Below are 19,429 nucleotides of genomic sequence, written 5' to 3'. Positions count from 1 at the left end.
AATTTGACTTTCTTAAAAGAATATACATATTTTTTCTTTAATGGAGTCCATATACTATCTAATTTTCAAAACCCTATAATAAGCCCAAAAATGTCCATTAGACTTACAAATTAGAAAATCAGAGTGTTGAGGGTGGAGGGCAAATTTCCGTGTATTTGAGGTTGTGGGGAAGTGCAGAACGACAGCAGGAAAAGAGAAGAGGAAAGGCAAGATGGGGGGTGGGCAGAAGAGGCTGTGGGCTCGGGACAGTTGGTAGGGTACAGGTGAGCATGCGGCTAGGCTGTGGGGATGGAGCAGGCGTGACAGATAGAGGTCAAAGCCTAGAAACAACCTGGCCAGGCTCCCCACAGATGTTCTGTCAGGAGCCAGCGGAACCAGGTTGGGTCATGACTGGGGAGAGTCAGAAGGGGGCAGTTGGGTAAGAGGGCACTGACACTGCAGGCTGTTAGGAGAGCTGGCCTCCAAGCCCCGTGCTCCCAGGAGCGCACCCCAGCCTACCACCAAGGGCACCCTGACAGAGCCCAGACCTCCTCTCAGTGTGAGAATGCACATTGTGGTTGCTGGTACAGGCACGTGAAAATGTAACACTCTAGAACTGTTTTATACTTTAATGACTGCATGGGCTTATTTGTAGAACAGATGACCTCATTGATCAGTAATGCTGAATTTTAATCTTTCTTGATGTTTGAATGTCATGCATATTGATTTTTTTGGATGAATGACAGATCTGGTTTGTTTATTTTACTTGAAGATGTGGTTCTTGACGTCAGCATCAAAGTTTTATTAGATACAGCGTTCTCTGAATGATACAGGTTTTTTCCTAAAAGAGTACATGGTCTTCTAACTACAAAAATATCATGCAGAAGGAAAAAAAAGCCCATGCATTTTAAAGAAGCATTTGCGGTACCTTTGAAAATATGGTAACAAACAAATTACAGACCATGTAGTTTGTCTTAAAAATTATCCAGATAAGTTTACTTGGTAAGGAAATTTCGTATAGCTGATACTGTGAAAGGAATTAAATACGGGATTGCCTTTTTTGTGGTATGTCTTTTTAGATTAACTTTTCTCTGTAGAATTGTTACTACCTGTAGATATTATTTGAATCTTTGGAGCCTGTTACTCTAGATAGAGGACCTTCAAAATTAGCAAATTGTGAAGTCAGTTTGGGAATCTTAAGGGCTGTATGAACACTTAGCGTTTTTACTTAAATGTAGAGAAAGTATACAGTATAATTATCCTTAACTTTTATAAATTTGCTTTTATCTAATTTTCAGGTGTTTCCGCCCCACCTACAACCCAAGATGAAAAATACACAAAAACCTTACAGCATTTCAAACCCTCTCTTTGCGATGTCGTGACTCCTTCAGAGGAAGCCATTGTCTCTCATGGCATTAGCTTCAAGGCTCAGCTAATCAGTAGTGTTTCTAGTCAGTGTGGTAGAAATCCAGAAAGATGTGGAATTTCTTCTGAGGCTCCACCAGCTTAGTGATAGCTTTAATTTTTAACTACAGAGTGAGACTAAGCCCCCAGAAGTAAAATTTGTCTTAAGTTCATGGGGTCATTTATTTCTGAGAAGAGAATAAAATAAAATCTATTCCCTTTTGTATTTTTTTGAAGAAAGCATTTAGCATGTCATCTGTCAACGTGTGAATCTTGATTTGCCCTCATTCATGGTGACCGCTTGTTCTCTAGGTCTCTGCGATGAAATGTGGCCTCTTGCCAATCTCCCCGGAGGCCCTTTCCCTCGGAGAAGTGGCTTATCATGATTATCATGGGATTCTGGTTGATGAGGAGGAAAAAATTTTAATTCAGAAAAATTTGGGGCCTAAAAGCAAGGTCAGTAGGCATCTAATCTGATGTTTAAATCATAGCGGGAAGAAGAAAACAGTGGAAGTAGCCATCTTCTTGCCTAGTGTCATGGAGCTGTGGTGTCCCCTCAGGTCCTTATTCTCCGGAATCATGGGCTCGTGTCCGTCGGCGAGAGCGTGGAGGAGGCCTTCTACTACATCCGTAACCTGGTGGTCGCGTGTGAGATTCAGGTGGGCGGTGTCCCGCGGCTGCAGTGGGTTTAGGGGGAGCGGGTTGCCCAAACTGGTGATACTGGTTTCGCAGGGTGTGTCTCTGAGCCACCTCTGTGCCAAATACGAGCTCAGGAATCTAGAAATTGACCAGGGCAAGTGCCATTTCATGGGTTAGGTGGAGAAATGATTACTGGGCCTTTTGTTTGTAAATTTTTAGTTTTCAAAATACATAAGCCACTACCACTTATGGAGTACTCATGTGTGCCCACCCCAGGACCAGGTGCTTGGCATGTGTGATCACGTATCATTTCATTTGACCCTCGTGGCACTCAGGTGCAGAGTGCGACAGACTTGCCTCAGTCTCACGGCTGTGAGTGCCCCTTCAGCCAGTCTGCAGAGCCCGCATTTCTGTGCTCCCCACTGTCACCCAGAGTTGTGTCTGCGGTAGTGCGGTCCCCAGTCCGCCTCACACGGTCTCCACAGGCGCTTTGTTTTCCATTTCTCCTCCAAGTAGGTGCCCAATGTGTTTGTCATGCTGAAGAGAAAAGAACTTCTGAAATAACTTCTAAAAAGAACTTGGTGATGAGTCTGTCACTGCCCACCCTATTGTTTGTTCTTCCACTCAGCAGTTTGGTTTCCTTTGAAATTCCTGGGTAAATGGTCTTTCATAGTCGCCCGACCCCATTGCTGTCAGTAAGAAGCTCAAACTGTAGTGTTCGTTTGTTTTGGAAAAGGTTCGAACCCTGGCCAGTGCTGGAGGGCCAGACAACTTAGTGCTCCTGGATCCCGGGAAGTACAAAGCCAGAGCCCGGTCCCCGGGCTCCCCAGCGGGCGAAGGCTCTGGGTCGCCTCCCAAGTGGCTGATCGGCGAGCAGGAGTTTGAAGCCCTCATGCGGATGCTTGATAACCTGGTAAGAGTCGCGCAACCACTCAGTGATGAGGGCTTCATTCATAGCGCACAAAGGTTGGCGTGTTAGAGCAGGTGAAGTGTGCTGTGCGGTTGCTGTCTGAGCACAGTGTCTGAGCGCTTTCGCCTTGAGCAGCATCCTGAAGCGGCACCAGGCCAGGGTAACTTCTAGGCTTACGCGCGATAAGATACAGAGCTGAGGCATTCTTGTCGTGCTTTGTTTTTGAAGGCAGTCTTGTTTGGCCTCCGTGGGGACAAGAGCATGAGACTGGTCTGCTCTGGGGTTGGCTCAGCACCCATCATCCCACACACGCTTTCGAGGGGCCTTTCTGTCAGTTGGCCAAGTGTTAATGCTAAGTCTGGCTCCTGAGGCTGAGTCCTGGGGTCCACAGACACCTGCTGTCGACGTCCCGTGTGGGAGACCCTCGTCCTTCCTGCAGGGACACGGAGCCCAGCACGCACGAGCTGGGATCGTGGGGCTTTCAGCGTAGTGGGGAAACTGCAGTAGTACACGGTGGGGCGTGGTTGGCGTTGGGGGCTCAATGAGAGACTCCGTGCTTCTCAGGGACCAGGGAGAGCTTCATGTAGAAGGTGGCCCTTGGAAAAGACCTCAGAATAGACAGGGTCGCGACAGGCTGAGTTGGGAGAAGGAAGGCGTGTGTGGCAGAGGCAGTGTACAACTGAAGACACAGTGAGGGGGAGATGGAGACTGCCTGTCAGATCCTTCTCTGATTTACCAGGTTCTGTAAATGTCAGAACGAGGCCCTCAGGGTCCAGGCGACCATGTCATAAGACAGGCGACTCTGTATGGGCCCTTTCACACTTCACTGTCACACTTCTACATGGGCTTCCAGAGGACGCCCTCCCGATGCCTGAGCTGACGGGAGTGAGGGGCAGAGGAGGCTGGGGCAGGGCTGGGCTCCTTGGCATTGTGTGGCTGTGCTGGGTGCCGCAGAGAGGGGACACATTTACCATGTCATCTGTCAACGTGTGAATCTTGATTTGCCCTCATTCATGGTGACCGCTTGTTGTCTAGGTCTCTGCGATGAAATGAGGCCTGACTGTTGGAGCAGCTCACACATGGGATGGGTGGCTGCAGGAGGCAGGAAGTTGAACTTGCCTGAAGATTTTAGAACAAAAAGAATTCATAGATCTGATTCAGGGTGTCTGTCCTAAGTGTCCTCAGGCTGAATATCTACAGGAGCAGATTTGATCAGTGAGGGAGCAGGAAGCAGAATGTTCCATAACTTCTGAGTTCACGTGCTCAGTAGAGATGGATTGCATTAACTGACTGGCTGCCCTTGAGCCTGTAGCCATGAACAGGGCACAGTTCTGGCTGGCAAGGAGTCACCCTAGTCAGGGACATGCAGCCAGCACCTGTGCCCTGTGTCCTGACAGCGTGATGGACACTCAGAGGCAGACAAAGAGTGTGTGCCAGGCTGGGCCAAGGGAAGCAGGCAGAGACACAGAGCTCTCACAGGGGGAAGAAGCAGATAGAGTTAGGGGCAGACCAGGGTGGTGCAACCTCAGGAGAGACACAGCCCGAGAAGGTTTGAGAGGGCCAGCGGTGGCCCTGACGGCAACGTTGGGAGTCACATTTCCACGGGGGTCCAACAAGGTGACGAGCGCTGGGGTGGACTAGTCTTACAGCCCTCCTTCTTTCCTCCTGGCAAATCTTTGACGTTTCATGACTCTTGCACCTAAAAGTCAGGTGGGGAACAGGGGAGAGGAATAAGAATCAAAAACAGCAGCCCACCCCAACGTGTGCACTTAGTATGTTCTGGAAGAAGGAGAGGGACGAGTTAGAATTAGGCAGTAACTCTTAATTCAGTAGGGGAGGAAGCTGAAGGATGAAAGGTTACGACAAGGGTATTTGATTCAGTGTCCCTAATGTGCACAGGTTATTCGTATCATTTTAATGTTAGAAGGTCATGTCGTTTATAAGAAATAAACTGGACAGTGACACTGGTCATCGTCCATGTTTTAATAAGCATTCTGATTAGCCATGTGTGTTCACTAATTGAGTAGAGAATGGTTGGAGATTCTCACACCACGAGAGAGACTTCATTTGAACATACACAGAAACACTCAATTGTTTCCCACAAAATTGAGATTTACTTAATTCCAGCATCTCAAGGAAGGAATGGATCCGTTTTAACTATAAGCCATATAGTAAGTCTGAGTGCTGCCTCTGATTTTGGTTTGACAGCATTTAAAGGGAAAGAAGAAAGAAAAACCCAGACTCTGTCGGGAAAATTTTGTGAAGAAGTCCTGGGTGGTTTATCCTGAAGTCATGGAGATTACTCAAGTCCTGGCTCTCTGAGCAAGAGGAAACTTGAATTAATGAGAACTGTCTTTTCCTGAAGACAGTCTTCTTATAGCTGAGTCATTATCTTTTATTATTCCTCAGCAAAGCATGCTCGTAAATGGAAAAATGGCCAGTGCAGACAGACATTTACCTAGCTTTCTGAGGCAGTTATGAAAAAACAAATTCCGGGGATTAGTGCCATCCTTTGTTGTTTTTTAATTTTCATTGGGGAATATGGGGGAACAGTGTGTTTTTCCAGGACCCATCAGCTCCAAGTCAAGTCTTTTTCAATCTAATTGTGGAGGGCGCAGCTAGCTGGCCCAGGTGGGAATCGAACCCGTGACGTTGGTGTTATGAGCACTGCGCTCCAACCAACTGAGCCAACCGGCCACCAGTACCATCCTTTTTTAAATGTATTAAAGGAATGGTTGGTAGTAAAAGTGGCCCCCAAAGAGGAGAAGCACCCAGAGCAGTGAGAGGGTTACTAGACTGAGAAGAATGGGGATGTTAGTGAAGTACCCTGCAAGCAGGGCGCTGACCGTGACTCACTCACATGACCAGCCACGTGCGATCCTTTCAAGTCTTAATTCTCTTGTCATTTCCCGGGGAGGCGCTGTGACTGACGTATCAGGTCAGGAGTGCGGGCCTCGCCCAGGCGCTCCCAGGCCCCGCCTGGGGTCTCCTCCCAAGGTGCTCTCAGGCTACGGGCAGACGCCGTTTTCTCACAGCGGTGGCAGTCATGGCGGCTTGCCTCTTCAGAGCCAGCAATAGGCAGACTCAGGATTGGCGCTACACATAATCCATCCTGTCCCCTTTGCCGAATTCCACTGGTTAGAAACCAGGGGGTGGCGACCATGGGGCTACCCTAAAGTCTGTGTGCAGCACCCGCCAAGTGCTGAGCACTGAGTAGGAGGGACGAGTAAGACCCCATCCCTGCCTTGGAGGCCCTGCCTGGGGGCGATGAGCAGACAGGCTGGCCCAGCACAGCGGCTGCGGGCTGTCGGCCGTCGCGGAGGCATGAGTGGGACGTGTGTTATAAAGCACAGTTAGAAGCTGGTTCTGAGGCAGAGTGGGAGGTTGAACTGAATGTTGTCAGTCAGCGGTGAAGTAAGTTTGCCACGAACGGGTGTCGTGAGGTGTACTTGTTTGGTCTTCCCTAAAGATTATCATGGTATGTCAACTGTGACCTAAAAGGTTAAAAAAAAAAAATTAACTGGGTTGGTTAATATAACCTGTACTATAGCCAGCAGCAAGCAAGCCCTGTTTTTTAAAAAAACAAATTCTAACTTTGTGTTGAAATACAATAAACAGGAGAGGTGCACTGCACCTATGTACATATTCATTTTATTAGTTTTAAAAACTGAACACACATAACCAGCCCCCAGATCAAAAACCCCCCAGCCCCTCCGAAGCCCCATCCCCTCTTTCAGTCACTTAGCCTGTCCCAAGGGTGACCACTCTCCTGTCTTCTCACAGCAGAGGTGGCTTTGCCTCTTTCGTGCCTTTTGTGCCCGATTGTGAGATTCGTCCTCCATGTTGTCCCTAGTGATAGAGGGTGCATCCAGTTTGCTGTGTTGTGCTCTGTTCCGTGACTATACCACAGCTATCCATCCTACCGGTGATGGACTTCGGGGTGTTTCCTGCTGGGGGCTATTGGGAAGAGTGCTGCTGTCAGCATTCCAGTGCCTGTGTTTTGGGGAACATACTTGCGTTTCTGTCGGGCACATGGCAAGGAGCAGAATTGCTGAGTCGTAGGGTGTGCATGTGTGTGGCTTCTGTAGGTGTCTGCACACAATTTTCCGAAGTGGAACTCTGTTTGGAGACCTGGAATATTGACTCTGTCACTCTCTTTGGACCCTAGGGTTACAGAACCGGCTACCCTTACCGATACCCTGCTCTGAGAGAGAAGTCTAAAAAGTACAGCGAGGTGGAGGTTCCTGCTAGTGTCACAGGCTACTCCTTTGCCAGTGACGCTGATTCGGGCACTGGCTCCCCTCTCAGACACAGTTTTCAGAAGCAGCAACGAGAGAAGACAAGGTGGCTGAACTCTGGCCGTGGTGACGAGGCCTCTGAGGAAGGGCAGAATGGAAGCAGCCCCAAGTCGAAGACTAAGGTGTGGACGAACATTACACACGATCACGTGAAACCCTTGCTGCAGTCTCTCTCGTCCGGTGTCTGCGTGCCAAGCTGTATTACCAACTGCTTGGTCTGTGCCTACCTTACTGTTCATAGTTAGATGATGTAGAGCAAGTCGGGCAGCGGGGGCTTCGGAGGCTTTGGGAACCCCTCCCTTCTGACCCTCCTTAACCGTGAGCCTGGCCCCAAAGCCCTTGTGCGCCGGCCGTCACCCACGTAACGCTGTTTGCTCTCAACTGCTTAGCGACATTGCACCTCTCCAGTGCCTGCAGCGTTAACAGCTGCGCACATTACAGGAGTACTGCGGAACTTGCAGAGTGGGAGCTGTCATTGAATCCAAATTATGTGTGAGGAATCTTCACACCTCCTGCACGAAAGCTAGTCCCGTTGTAACCAGTTTGTTCAGTGTTGTCAACTCCATTGGTTCCAGTAAGTCGCTAAAGTCTGTTCTTTAAAGTCTTGAGTGTGTCCTTAAGCAGTTTTCCCTCTGGGCTCCCGGGCACCTTCTTAGCTGGCCCTGGTACTCCCTCATCAGCCTCCTCCCTGCTTCTGTCCCAAAGCCTCCGAACGCTCTCGGCAGCTGCCTCCTGCATGGACTGTTGCATGTGAGTAGACGCCATCGTGCCGAGTCCCCTGACTCCTGCTGGGTGCGGCATGACCCAAGTGCAGCGCAGGCCACCTGCAGGCGCCAGTGATAGACGCTGCGGCCTGGTGCTCAGCCGTCGAGCCCGTGACAGTCCCCTGGCTCCTGCACTGTGGGGTAGGAGAGGGTCCTGCAGTGGAGTCTCGTGAGGGGACAGCTGGGACAGACCCACCTCTGCATGACTAGTAGTGGAGTGCAGGTGAAATGAGGCTCGGTGTCCTGAGGGAGTGGCACCAAGTAAGCAAGTGGGGCTCCTGTTCCCTTATAACAGTGCTTTTACCTTATAGATTTGCTTAAGGGAGAGAAGCTCTCTCCTCCCGGGGCTTCTGGTGTCTTCCTGGCGCACAGTGGGTGAGAGAGCCTCTGAGCTCCTGAGCCGCGCAGGGCTGGGGCAGGCCCTCTGTTTGAGCCCGTCCCTCCTCTTCCTCCTCCCTCTTCATCCTCCCTCCTCCCTGCCCTCCCGCCCCTTTCTCTTTCCCTCTATACCTACCGCTGGCCCCTTTTTGCTTCCTTCATGTTGTTTGTTTCGTTTCTCTTTCTTGCACTTACTGAAGGGGGTGGGGCTGTGCTGGGGACATCAGTGCACCACACTGAGCATTGTGACGGGGGGTCGGAATGTGCGCAGCGGGGCTTGGCGCTCTGTTCACTCTTAGCGCGGCGTTAGTCAGTGTGTGCGTGGGAGGGCAGACCTTGCCAGATGTTTGGGTTTGTTTCTGGTTCCGGAGTGACGCAGAGCCCGAGTGGTGTTCGCAGGTTGGTACTTAACTCACAGTCATTGTTGTTATGTTTTCAAACGTGTTCAAGCTTCACAGGTGGTGGTTTTCATGTTTTGACTAAAAATTATTTTTATAAAAAGCTGGAGTTACTTTCTCTGGGAAGATAACCATCAGTGAGTACCTCGCAGCTCAAGCCCAGCCCTCTCTCCTTCGCGTGCCTAAGCCTTTGCCACTTTTGTTGCTTTGTTTCCAATCTATGGTTTATGGCTACCTTATTGCCTCTTGAAAATATTCTGAAAAGCACATTTGCTCTCTAAGGTCGGCTTGTTTTAATGTTCAGTGCCTGCTCGTGCCTAAGAATTAGAATTCAATTAAAAATCTCATACTGATTGGAGAGCCAAAAAACAATGTGAGAGGTGCAGTGTGCTGACGATATCTAAAACAGCCTTCTGATAAGAACTCATAAAGCGCTTCAAGTTTGTTTGGGATATTTTTGTAACACTCAGATGTACTACGTTATATAAAATATTCGACATCACCAAACTTCACAGGTAGCTGCTGTGTAAGCGTTCATATAGTGATTTTCTTGGGTTGAAACAGCTACGCAAACAGTGCACTCTGATGCTGTAGTTTGTTTTCATGCCAACCTTCGGTGATGCCCACTCTCGCCTCACAGTGCCAAGTGCGTGCCTACGTCTGAGTAGCACATCACATCGCTTTCCATGATCCTGTCATCTCATGCTTCCAGCTGGCTTTGGTGTTGACGACTCTCAGAGCGGTGAACCAATGTGCTCTGAAGGGTCCCCAGGCCGAGTCCTCGGGAGTGATGGGGGCATAGCTCGTCGTCAGCCTGTGTCGTGCCCTAGATTCCAGCCGGGCTGTCTCAGTGGCCCTTGCTGCACAGTCACGAGCCTGGCTTCCACCATTTCTGGCTTCTGTTGGGACATGCCCGCCGGACCTGACCGTAGCAGGGGCACGGTGGGAGTGTGGTCATTGGTTCATTCTCTGTGACGTTCAGTGCATGACCAGATGTGAGAGAAGTTGGACAGATTGATGCTGCGGTGTCCTTTGTCGCCACGCTTCTGACTTTTCACCTGTTCTTGATATTACAGTGGACTAGAGAGGACGGACACAGGACTTCCACCTCTGCTGTCCCCAACCTGTTCGTCCCGCTGAACACGAACCCCAAGGAGGTCCAGGAGACGAGGAACAAGGTGCATACCGCCGGGCTGGTGCCCGCTGGGGCCTTGTTAGTAGGAGGGCAGGGGGCTCGTGCTACTGCTGCTGTCCTCACAGTGACGTGCCAGCCGCAGACTGCGCGGGGCTGCTGCTGGCTCACATGGCAGAGCCGCACTGGAAGCCGCCTTTCGGGGTTCAGTGGGAGTCGTGACGGTTGTTGTACCAGCACACGAGACACGCCCCCTTCCCCCCTCCCCAAGACTGGCTCGCAGGGGATGTTTGCCCTCGAGTGAGTGTTTGCCCACGTCACCTGGAGGTGCAGAGTATAGGGACGAGCCTTCCGACCCGAGGCCCTTGCATTACTGAGCGGCGGGACCAGCACCACCCCGTAGGCTGGGTGGTCACACGGCCCCAGTGGGCAGGGCAGGGCAGGGCAGGGCAGAGCTCCGTGCAGCTTGCTCATGGCTGGGCCTGGCTCTGACTCAGCTGTCCCAGCTTGGCTTTCTGTGCTCTCGATGAGTGTCTGTCCTTCTTGCTGTCCTCAGATCCGGGAGCAGAACTTACAGGACATTAAGACGGCCGGCCCCCAGTCGCAGGTTTTGTGTGGTGTAATGATGGACAGGAGCCTCGTCCAGGTGAGAGCTCAGAAGGTCTCTGACATTAGTGAATGGGGGCTCGAATGGCCGTCCACTCCCAAGTTATTCTTAAGTTGGGAGAGAATGGCTCGATGAGGTAAGTGTTCTTTCTCAGCAACTGGTTGTCTTTGTTCAAAGTCTCCATGATAAGAACTCAGCCCTTTTTCCTCGAGTTAGGCCAAGTGTGAACCCCCAGGGCCGCGTCCCCTCCAGCCCGGCCCCATCACTGCATGCCTGCGAGGGCGGCACAGGGCTGCTTTGGGGTGGCTTCTCCTGGTCTGAGAGGCGGACACAGTGCTAGGAGAGGGCGGGGTCAGTGGCCTTCATTCTTGTACATGTCACTGCCTGCAATGGCATGCTGCTGGGGCAGAGTGGTCGCAGAGAGGTACCTGTAAACGTTCTCATTTCCCCTCGCTCAGAAGGGATGTGCCTCGTGGCACATGGAAGGTAATCGTGTAAGTAGTTACCTCGGAAACCTCCCCCCCCCCCCCACTACTGCAGGGCAGGTGATTGTCACCACCTTCCTGAACTCGGCCAGCCGCGGTCCTGTTCTGTGCTCGTGTTTGCACATAGCACCTGGCACCGCTGTGTCCACTGTGCCGGCCGTCTCTGCTGCATGCTCTGCCAGCTCCAGCCTGTGCGCTCGTTGGGACTTCAAAGCTGGGCCTGGCGGGCTCTGCTGACTCAGTTTACTGTTGCAGGACGCCCCCCTGTCTGACTGTACGGAGACAATCGAAGGGCTCGAGCTCCCAGAGCAGACCTTTAGTCCTGCTAAGTCTTTCTCTGTTAGAAAGGTACTCACTGCCCTGCCCTTCTACCTGCCGTCCCTAACCTGTCTGCTCGCTAGGCATTGTCTTAGGTACCAAAGTGACTGTGAGCCAGTCTCTAAATTATTCCTGAGACTGGACAAAAAGATGGTTCTGTTCTGCCTGCTCTGTTCTTGAATTAACACATTTGCTACGAGATTATTTCACGATGGTCAGCCTTCTGCGTTGCGGTTAAGTGGCCAGCGTTAGCTGCGTTCTGCAGTTCTGCATGGATTTTGGTTAGTACGGGTTTGGGGAGTTTGTTACATGATGCCGATTGCAGAAGGCTCGGGGGCAGACTGTGAGCAGTGGCAGTATTCCCTTGTCACTTTGTCCCTTTGCTTGCTTAGCTGTGACTATAAATGTAAGGACTGTGGCATTTGGAGGCTGTATGATTGACAGATGTCATTTCAGAGGAATGGGAAACAAAGACAGTCCTTGTCAGCCCTTGGTGGTGAAATGCTTTATTTTTACCTTTTAAAAGAAACCTAGATTTTTTTCTTAATGTTTCAAGGAAGAAAAAGACATGAAAATTTGAAACCCTAAATTATAGTTTCTCTGTGTACACGCATACCTAACGTAATGTGTGCTGCTGCACACGTGGGGAACCTGTCTAGTGCAGACCCGCTCTGAACTGTCAGGCGCCAGTGTGCGGACCTCGTGGCCAGGACAGAGGGCAGAGGGCAGGCTCAGGCTCAGTTATGAGGATATGTTCAGGCTCTGTCCCTTTCAGTTGGTACACCTCCAGGGAGGTACAAGTACCATCTTATCGATGTTCCAGTTGCCAGAGATGTAGAGAATATTCTGTATTCTTGCCGGGCACCCCGCTGAGGACATTGTTTTGCATATTTATGTGTTCATTCAGCGAGTCTTGTTTTCCCTTGTCCTTACGATGTACTACTTCCAGCTCCGTGCGTGGAGGAACTTCTCAGAGCCAGAGAGAAAGATGTACTCTTGCGCCTGTCACCTTGGTTTTCATGTTCGGTACTTCGGGCCTAATCCTTGTGGTCCTGTTAGCCCCTGATTCTTTGTCTCAGGTGTGTGAAGGTGCGTTGAGTCCACTGGGCCCTCAGCCGGCGGGGCCAGGCTCTGGCTGTACCTAGTTGGGCTGCCTCGAGGGCACACTGCTTAGCTGTACTGGGGGGCGCCGTTCTGGCCAGTTGCTCATCCAGACAGTTTCAGTTTGCTCTGTCCACTGCTCAGACCTGGCTATGAATACTGCAGGAAGTGTAGGCGGGGCCCCCTCTCGGCCTGGCTGGCAGGTCGGGGCTCTGGGAGGGGGATTCCTGACAAGTCCCGAGTCCTCCCCAAGTGCACACAGCAGGTGAGACTCTGTGAGGGGCGTGTCCAGGTGGGGTTAGCAGAGGAGGCCACTGGGCACCGAGCCCAGAGCTCCGTTGAAGGGATGCCCCTTCCATGGCTTCATGTTCCAGCCTTGGTGGTCCGCCCTCTGCCCTTTTTCGGGTGCTCATGTTTGCACCTTGGTCTTTTTACCACCAACACAGCATATTTCACTTACGGGGGAATGTGCTTCCGTGCCTCTGATGTCCTTCCCTGGGGCTTTCCCACGTCGTTGTGTGTGGACCTTGAAGCACAGAGGACAGGGCTGCTTCTGGAAGGTGGCACTGCTCCTGGTAGCTAACGTTTCTCCTTGACCAGGTGAAAGGACTGTTCACGTCCTATAGACGCCCTCTTTCCAGTAAGGCAGGTGTGTGCATATTTGCTTCCCGTTGGAGAACCTGAGGGTGGCTATTGGGGACTGAGGAAGCTGGGCTTTTCTGGAAGGACTTTCCTTTGCTTCCAACTCTCTCTCACTGGTGGCCATTGACACAAAGCAGGTGTTGTCTTCTGCCAGAAGAGGGGGCAGCAAGTCATTCGCCACACCCAAGCTCCAGTGCCAGAGGGCACAGAAGCCCAGCCAAGGCTCTCTGGACTTGGCATCACGCATGCCAGAGTGAGACCGGAAGTCATTCTGGCCACTTGCTGGATTTTGTTACCAGTGAGTTGAGTTGTTAGAGACTAGTAGTGTGTGGAAGTTTATGCTGAGAGCGGTCCAGTGCAGGGAGGAACTCCGCTGTCCCATTTGTGCAGCCTGAACTTCCCTGTCCTGCTGCACCTGTCACTCAGGCCGCACGTGTCCCGCTGCCACCCTTCATGCTGCATGATAGAAATGGGAGGCAGGCCCACCTTGCGGACTCACTCTGTGTGCTTGGTGTTGAGCACCTGGGGTGTGTGTGGCCCAGCACTGAGAAAGCACATTCAAATCTGTGTGGGTGTTACAGATGAAAACCGGAAGCTCAGAGAGGTCAGGTCACCAGCCCAGGGTTGCACAGCTTCATACCACGCCAGCTGCCTCAGTCCAGTGTAGAAGTAATGATTAGGCTTCTGTTTTGCTTAAAGCCGGTCATAGCTAGAAGTGACAGAAGCAGCGGGAGCTTCCGCATGGCCTGCTGGAGGGAGCAGCCATTGCACATCCTGATTTCTCAGCCCGGGTTGCTCCAGACGGGGCCTGTTTCTCTCTACATCTCAAGCATTGGTTTGTCCTGACCTCCAGAGTAATAGTATCCCTCTGTCCCCAGATCTGTTCAGAGCTGGTCTTGATGACAGCTTGGCTCTCGCTGAGGAGGGAGCGCGCCCTTGCCGCTGGTGGCGGGGACCAGCTGTGTGGCACCGGAGGGCTGGGTGTCCTGGCACAGGGACACCCTTGCCTGTCCATGGCGCCTCTCTGTGGCAGTCACTTCTTGATAATTTTATTCCTTTACTGAGTTTATCATTTGACTTAAGTGAATTTAAGCACTTTTCTCAAACCTCATATCACCTTCCTGTGTCCCTGGCAGTGATATGAGGATGCAAACGCAGCTCTCCAAGTTGCTATAGACCTACAGAATGACAGCACCTTAGCCGCTGTCAGCCCAACGGGCTCCTCTCGGGATGGTGAAACGGAGGCATGGGGACAGGAGGGACTGGTCTCAGACCCTGCGCTGCCGAGGGGCAGGTGGGGATCCGATTCCCCTGTATTGGGGGGGCAGGGCTGCCGAATGACAAACCAGTCGACCCTGGGTCAGGCGTGGTCAAATGAGGGTCATCTCAGCTCTCGAGGCTCCGAACAAGGTTGCCGATTCCAGCTGGCCCTTTGCTTCTCTCCCCCGGGGTCTGTGTCACTGTCACTGGTCAGTCATGGTGTGAGTGCTCCAGACACTGTGTCCAGCTCGCAGGACAGGGTCTGCTCACCAGGTGCCCCAGGCCTCGGTGTGGCTCTGCTCTTGTGCACATGGCTGGGACCCTCACTGAGGGAAGTGCTGATGGACCAGTCCTGGCATCGAAAGGATTTTGGATTTGCCTGTTTTCAGTGGTTTTTGGAAGCTCTCATTAAGTAACGGGAATGTGTGTGAGTTCTGGTTAACTTGCTCAAAAATGAACCCCAGAGCATTTGGGGCCTACCCAGGCTGTGGGGCACAGACATGTACCATGGCAGGTGAGTGGGGGGTGTCTCCCCCACTGCCCGCCTGGGTCCCTCCGCCCGGGCCAGCTGGAGCTGCTGCCTCCTGGAAGACTGGGCACGGCCAGGGCGCCGCCTCTGTGCGGTGCAGTGCTCTCTGCTTTGCCTGTCTCCAAATTCCCCGTTTTCCAAATTCCTCAGACAAGTGCTGGGATTGGAAACATTTTGTAACCTCAGTGTCTTGGGAGGTAACCATAAACTCTGCGTGGTCAGAACAACAGGACGTATCTGTGCTCTTAGAACAGAAGCAGAGCTCCGAGCTACCTTACAGGAGTGTTGTAATCTGTGACATTTTCTGATGTCGTGAGGAGGGTACTTGGCTTACAGTGTCATTGAGAACATAGGATTCTCACTGAGGTGCTTCTGAAACCTGCAGGTTTTCCTAGGGTTCTTTCCTCCTCTGACATTTATTTTGTAGCATTGAAATTGTGTTTCTCTGTGTCCCCTCACTGAAGGCTGTAGCTCAGCCTAGGGCCTAAGGTGATGCCGGGCCGTGTGTCAGGTGTCTGTGTGTCCTGGAAAGCTGGCCCACCCCGCCTTGCCTGCAGCCTGGCCTGGGAGGAGGGAGAGTCCTTCTGGGGCAGGGCCTCGGCAGACTGGGCAGCCCTTTTTGTCTGCAGGGAGAGCTGGTGACGGCCTCCAAGGCCATCATCGAGAAGGAGTACCAGCCTCATGTCATTGTGAGCACCGCAGGCCCCAACCCCTTCAACACGCTCACCGACCGAGAGCTGGAGGAGTACCGCCGGGAGGTAGAGCGGAAGCAGAAGGGCCCTGGAGGTGAGTGCTCCCGGGGTGACTATAGGTGTTGATGAGAATGGTTCCCCGCACGAAAGAGAAACCCAGTGTTTGGCTAAGGCCAGAATGTCACTCAGGGCACATTTGCTCCCTAGTCATTCAGGCGAGTGCCACAGAAGTAGATGGTTACACCTGCTCATGAGTGCTCTGGGTAGGGGGGACCCACCAGTACCTGCGTGAGAGACGTCGGAGAGCTCCACGGGACTGCTGCCAGACAGTCATCCTGTGTGCTGTCATAAGGCACACTGGGTGGGACCCCTCTCCTGAATGCCTCCACCCAAACGAGACGGGTTGTGAAAACGTGGTGAAAGTGGGGAGAAGGGATGGGGGACCGGGGATCTGTGGCCCCAGCAGCACCTACAGGCACGCTGCTCCGGCTGTGGTGGGCCTCCAGCAGGACCGCCGTTCGCAGTGAGTGATCGGGACAGCCATCCAGACGGTCAGCGGAAGCCAGTCTCCGTGCATTGTAAGTCAGTCAGCACTTGGCCACAGGCAGGACTTTTCTCTGGAAGTTGCAATGTGAGGCCTCCTTTGATTCATACGTTCTCATTAATACTCACCGATCGCTTCTGAGCAGTTACACTGCCAGGCGCCGAGAACGCTGCACCTGCATGTATTTCATCCGGTCCTCACAGTAACCCTAAGAGACGGGCCTGTTTCCACCAGTTAGAGAGTCAAAGCGCGTCCCCAAGAACAAGGTTGTGCATCCCAGGAAGACCCTGGACACAGACGTCCTCCCTCCAGAAGGCTCACGCTGCCGTCTGCAGGCTGTTGAGCTGCAGCCGCAAAGCTTCCCCTCATGTTGGAAGCGGGGCCACACTTCTTCCTCGTTTGCCACCTGGGAGTCCGCCTTCCTGGAAGGGACGGCCCACAGTGTGCCGGACGGCGATTACCCTGCTGGGCCGGTGGCGGTTGCCCTGGGAACTGCTCTTGGACAATCTCCCATTTGCCCCAGTTTAAATTTTTTAGTCTTGTTTTAGACCAACTAAATGCGTTATGTAGCTGTGATTGAAATTTGAGTTGTGCAAAAAACTCTTGCTGAATTATTTTTCAGTATGTGTTATACTGTCACCGCCTGTCACTTTCTGTCAGCTGTGCATTGAAATTACGCCTCATGCACGTCAGTCAGCTCAGGTGAGCCCGCTCGCCCAGCCAGCACAGCGAGCTCTGATTCCCATCGTTTCCCTGGAGTGGCGCACGCCCCGCAGAGAGCTCAGAGCCGTGGCGGCCACTGCCTGCCTCAGAGTAAGAGCTAGAGAGCTGTTGGGCCTGTGGCCTAACCCCAAATCCTGTGCACACGTGAGTGTACGTGTGTCCCTCGGACCGGACCCTCCCAGTGTCTGGGAAACCTGGATTTCTTTTTTCTATTTTGGCCTCATCTATAAGACACAAGTTTTTGTTCATGGGTGTCTCCCATTGGGAGGACAAGTGAGTGGATGGGACAGTCGTGCCCACGCTCTGTGAGTGGGAGTTCCGGCCAGGACCCTGCCAGGAGACCCCCACCTGGCACTGGCCCTTGACATGGGTGAGGGGGTGGTGGTGGACCACAGGTAAAACTCTGGCTGGCTGCCACGGTGAGCACCTCAAGGAGAGGAAAGCGAGTCTCGGGCAGGAGGTGGAAAGACTACTGTGCACAGACACCTGGTTTCCGGGAGGTAGCCGCAGGCCCTGGGGGCTTTGGGAGGCAGGTCTGCATCTCAGATCAGAGACCCTGCTGATGGGAGCAGCGTGTTCAAAATATGGGCCTTCATGATCCTATGCTAGTAATATACTAGTTTCAATGACAGAAGGAGAGTTAAGGAGTCAGGATAATGCTGGAGTATTTTTCCCTGATGAGAGGTAGACTTGGAACTTTCTGGATCCTGGGTTGTAGTCCCTGCAGTTTTTCTCCTGGCCCTTATCAGCATATTGTACTTTAGAAAAGGAAAATACGCAGTTGCCAAGTTTAAATTACTGGTAGAAAACGCTCTACATAAGAAACTAAAACCTAAGTAATGCTTACAAATCGTTCCGTGAGACGGCGAGGCAGTGCAGTGCTGGGGACCCAGCGCTGCCTGCTTAGCAGCACGAGAGTCTGGACGATGACGCGGCCAGGGGCTTCTCGCTAGGGGACAGAGGACAGGCCAGGGGTCGCCAGTGTGTTGCAGAGGCAGCTCCAGCAGACTGTCTTGGGAATAAGAATAGAAATTAATTTTATATCCAGGGTTGGTTAAATCTTTCTGAAATTCAGATCCTCACCCCCTCTTTTGGGGAGGAATGCGGAAAAGGAAGGAGCCAGCCGTGGCTGTGAGCCCTTCTCGGTCCCTTGGATGCACTCTCGGAAGCCCTGTTCTCTCTGAGGCAGCTGATGGGCAGGGCAGGGGGCTGCCTGCCCTTGAGGAGGGTGAAGGCGCATGGCAGTGTCTCCTTACCGTGCTCTTCTCACCTTGTGTTCACCTACAGAGAGTCCGGATGGGACCGGAGAGCAGAAAGAGAGCATTCCTCCGGAGCACCCTGCCGCCCCCCACACTCCCCCCAGCACCCCCGTGAAGCTGGAGGAAGGTGAGCTCGGGGGGTGGGGGCGAGTGCATGGCCCTGTGTTGACTGGCATCCTTGGGGATGGGGGCGGGACAGCTTGGTGTTTTTGTGGAAGGAGAGCGACTGTGTGTTGCAGTAGTTGAAGTGGCACTAACACGGACGTGTGCATTTGCATGGAAACCCGAGTTCCCCAGCCCCCTCTGCTCCTGTGTGGGCTCTGTCCTGCGTAACTTGAGGCAAAACAGCTTCATTACTGAGATGTCGCAACAAGGTGGGAGGCCGTGGTCCGGGGTTGGAACCCACCTTCACTTATGTCGGTTTCGCCCACTGCTTGAACATTTCCTAAACCTCACTCTGCTCGGATTTACGCCTCCGGAAACGTCTTCCATGCGTCTGGGCTACTTGCCACGTCAACCAGTCCATGCAGAGCGTGGCCTCCGCTGGCCTGTCAGACCATGCAGTGCGTGTCTGTGGCGTGTGGCTTGCGTGTCTGTCCCTGGGTCTTGTACGTCGCGCTTCCCGTGTCTGTTCGGAGCCTGTGGCTCACCTCCCACCCCACTCTGTGTCCACAAGAATGGCCCAGCCATTCTCCTTCTGTAACCCAGTGGCTGTGACTGTACTTGTGCTTTTCTCTTCTTGTGGCTGCGTTGCCAGCGGGAGGTGGATGTGCTAAAGAGTACCTGTTACCATAGTAAGTACCGCGCCGTCCTGTTACCCTGTAAGTACCGCGCCTGGCCCTGTGCTGGCAACCCCAGCTCCCCCGCGCTTTGCCTCATTCTCCCGCCTCTTTGTTGCTTGTTACGTTTTGTTTTCTGTTTATTCAGAATCAAAACAGAGGGCTGCCCACCCCCCGCCTTTGTACCCAGTTCCTCCATTCTGGGCAGTGGCCTTCCTGGGAGGGGCTCGGTCGCCTGAGAGCTGTGTGGTGGGCAGCCTGCCCTCAGGGTTCCCATGGACCGAGGGGGTGGTTCTCAGAGCCCTGTGGGTCCCGAAAGTTCCAGAGGGCATGTTTGTCCTGTCAGCCTTCTCAAGACTCGTGATCGCTGGGTGGGGAGACCCAGAGCCAGACTCGGTTCGGGCCCGGTGGGATTTTGCCATCTGCTGCATGGGGGTTGAATGGGTTTGGACCTTTGCTTAAACTCAGTGCTTGAGCTTAATTTGAGTCGAGCAGAAGAGTGACATTGGCACCATTTTTCAATGTGACATTTCGTCCAATGAAGAGTTTCCCCGAGCGTCCACAGGTAGCCTCTGCATGCTTCAAAGA

At 52.7% G+C, this 19,429-nt stretch overlaps 1 protein-coding gene across 7 annotated transcripts in view; it reads left to right on the top strand.

The window, feature by feature from the left end:
* ADD1 (adducin 1) overlaps positions 1-19,429 on the top strand; it is an 88,030-nt gene that overhangs the window by 65,834 nt on the left and 2,767 nt on the right. For 2 of the 7 annotated variants that reach the window (XM_033105423.1, XM_033105424.1), the window contains exons 7-15: positions 1,696-1,839; positions 1,944-2,042; positions 2,759-2,935; positions 7,101-7,445; positions 9,847-9,948; positions 10,459-10,548; positions 11,250-11,342; positions 15,474-15,630; positions 18,091-18,189. In XM_033105423.1, coding sequence (XP_032961314.1) covers positions 1,696-1,839; positions 1,944-2,042; positions 2,759-2,935; positions 7,101-7,445; positions 9,847-9,948; positions 10,459-10,548; positions 11,250-11,342; positions 15,474-15,630; positions 18,091-18,189 — 1,306 coding nt within the window. Of the gene's footprint in view, positions 1-1,695; positions 1,840-1,943; positions 2,043-2,758; positions 2,936-7,100; positions 7,446-9,846; positions 9,949-10,458; positions 10,549-11,249; positions 11,343-15,473; positions 15,631-18,090; positions 18,190-18,819; positions 18,858-19,429 lie in introns of those variants that run through there. The other 5 variants (XM_033105429.1, XM_033105427.1, XM_033105430.1 and 2 more) reach the window with 5 other exon arrangements.

Source organism: Rhinolophus ferrumequinum, chromosome 5 (assembly GCF_004115265.2).
Source record: "Rhinolophus ferrumequinum isolate MPI-CBG mRhiFer1 chromosome 5, mRhiFer1_v1.p, whole genome shotgun sequence".
In the NCBI taxonomy this organism is placed as follows: domain Eukaryota; kingdom Metazoa; phylum Chordata; class Mammalia; order Chiroptera; family Rhinolophidae; genus Rhinolophus; species Rhinolophus ferrumequinum.
Note: the sequence above shows the minus strand (reverse complement) of the source record. Positions and strands in the feature narration are given on the sequence as shown.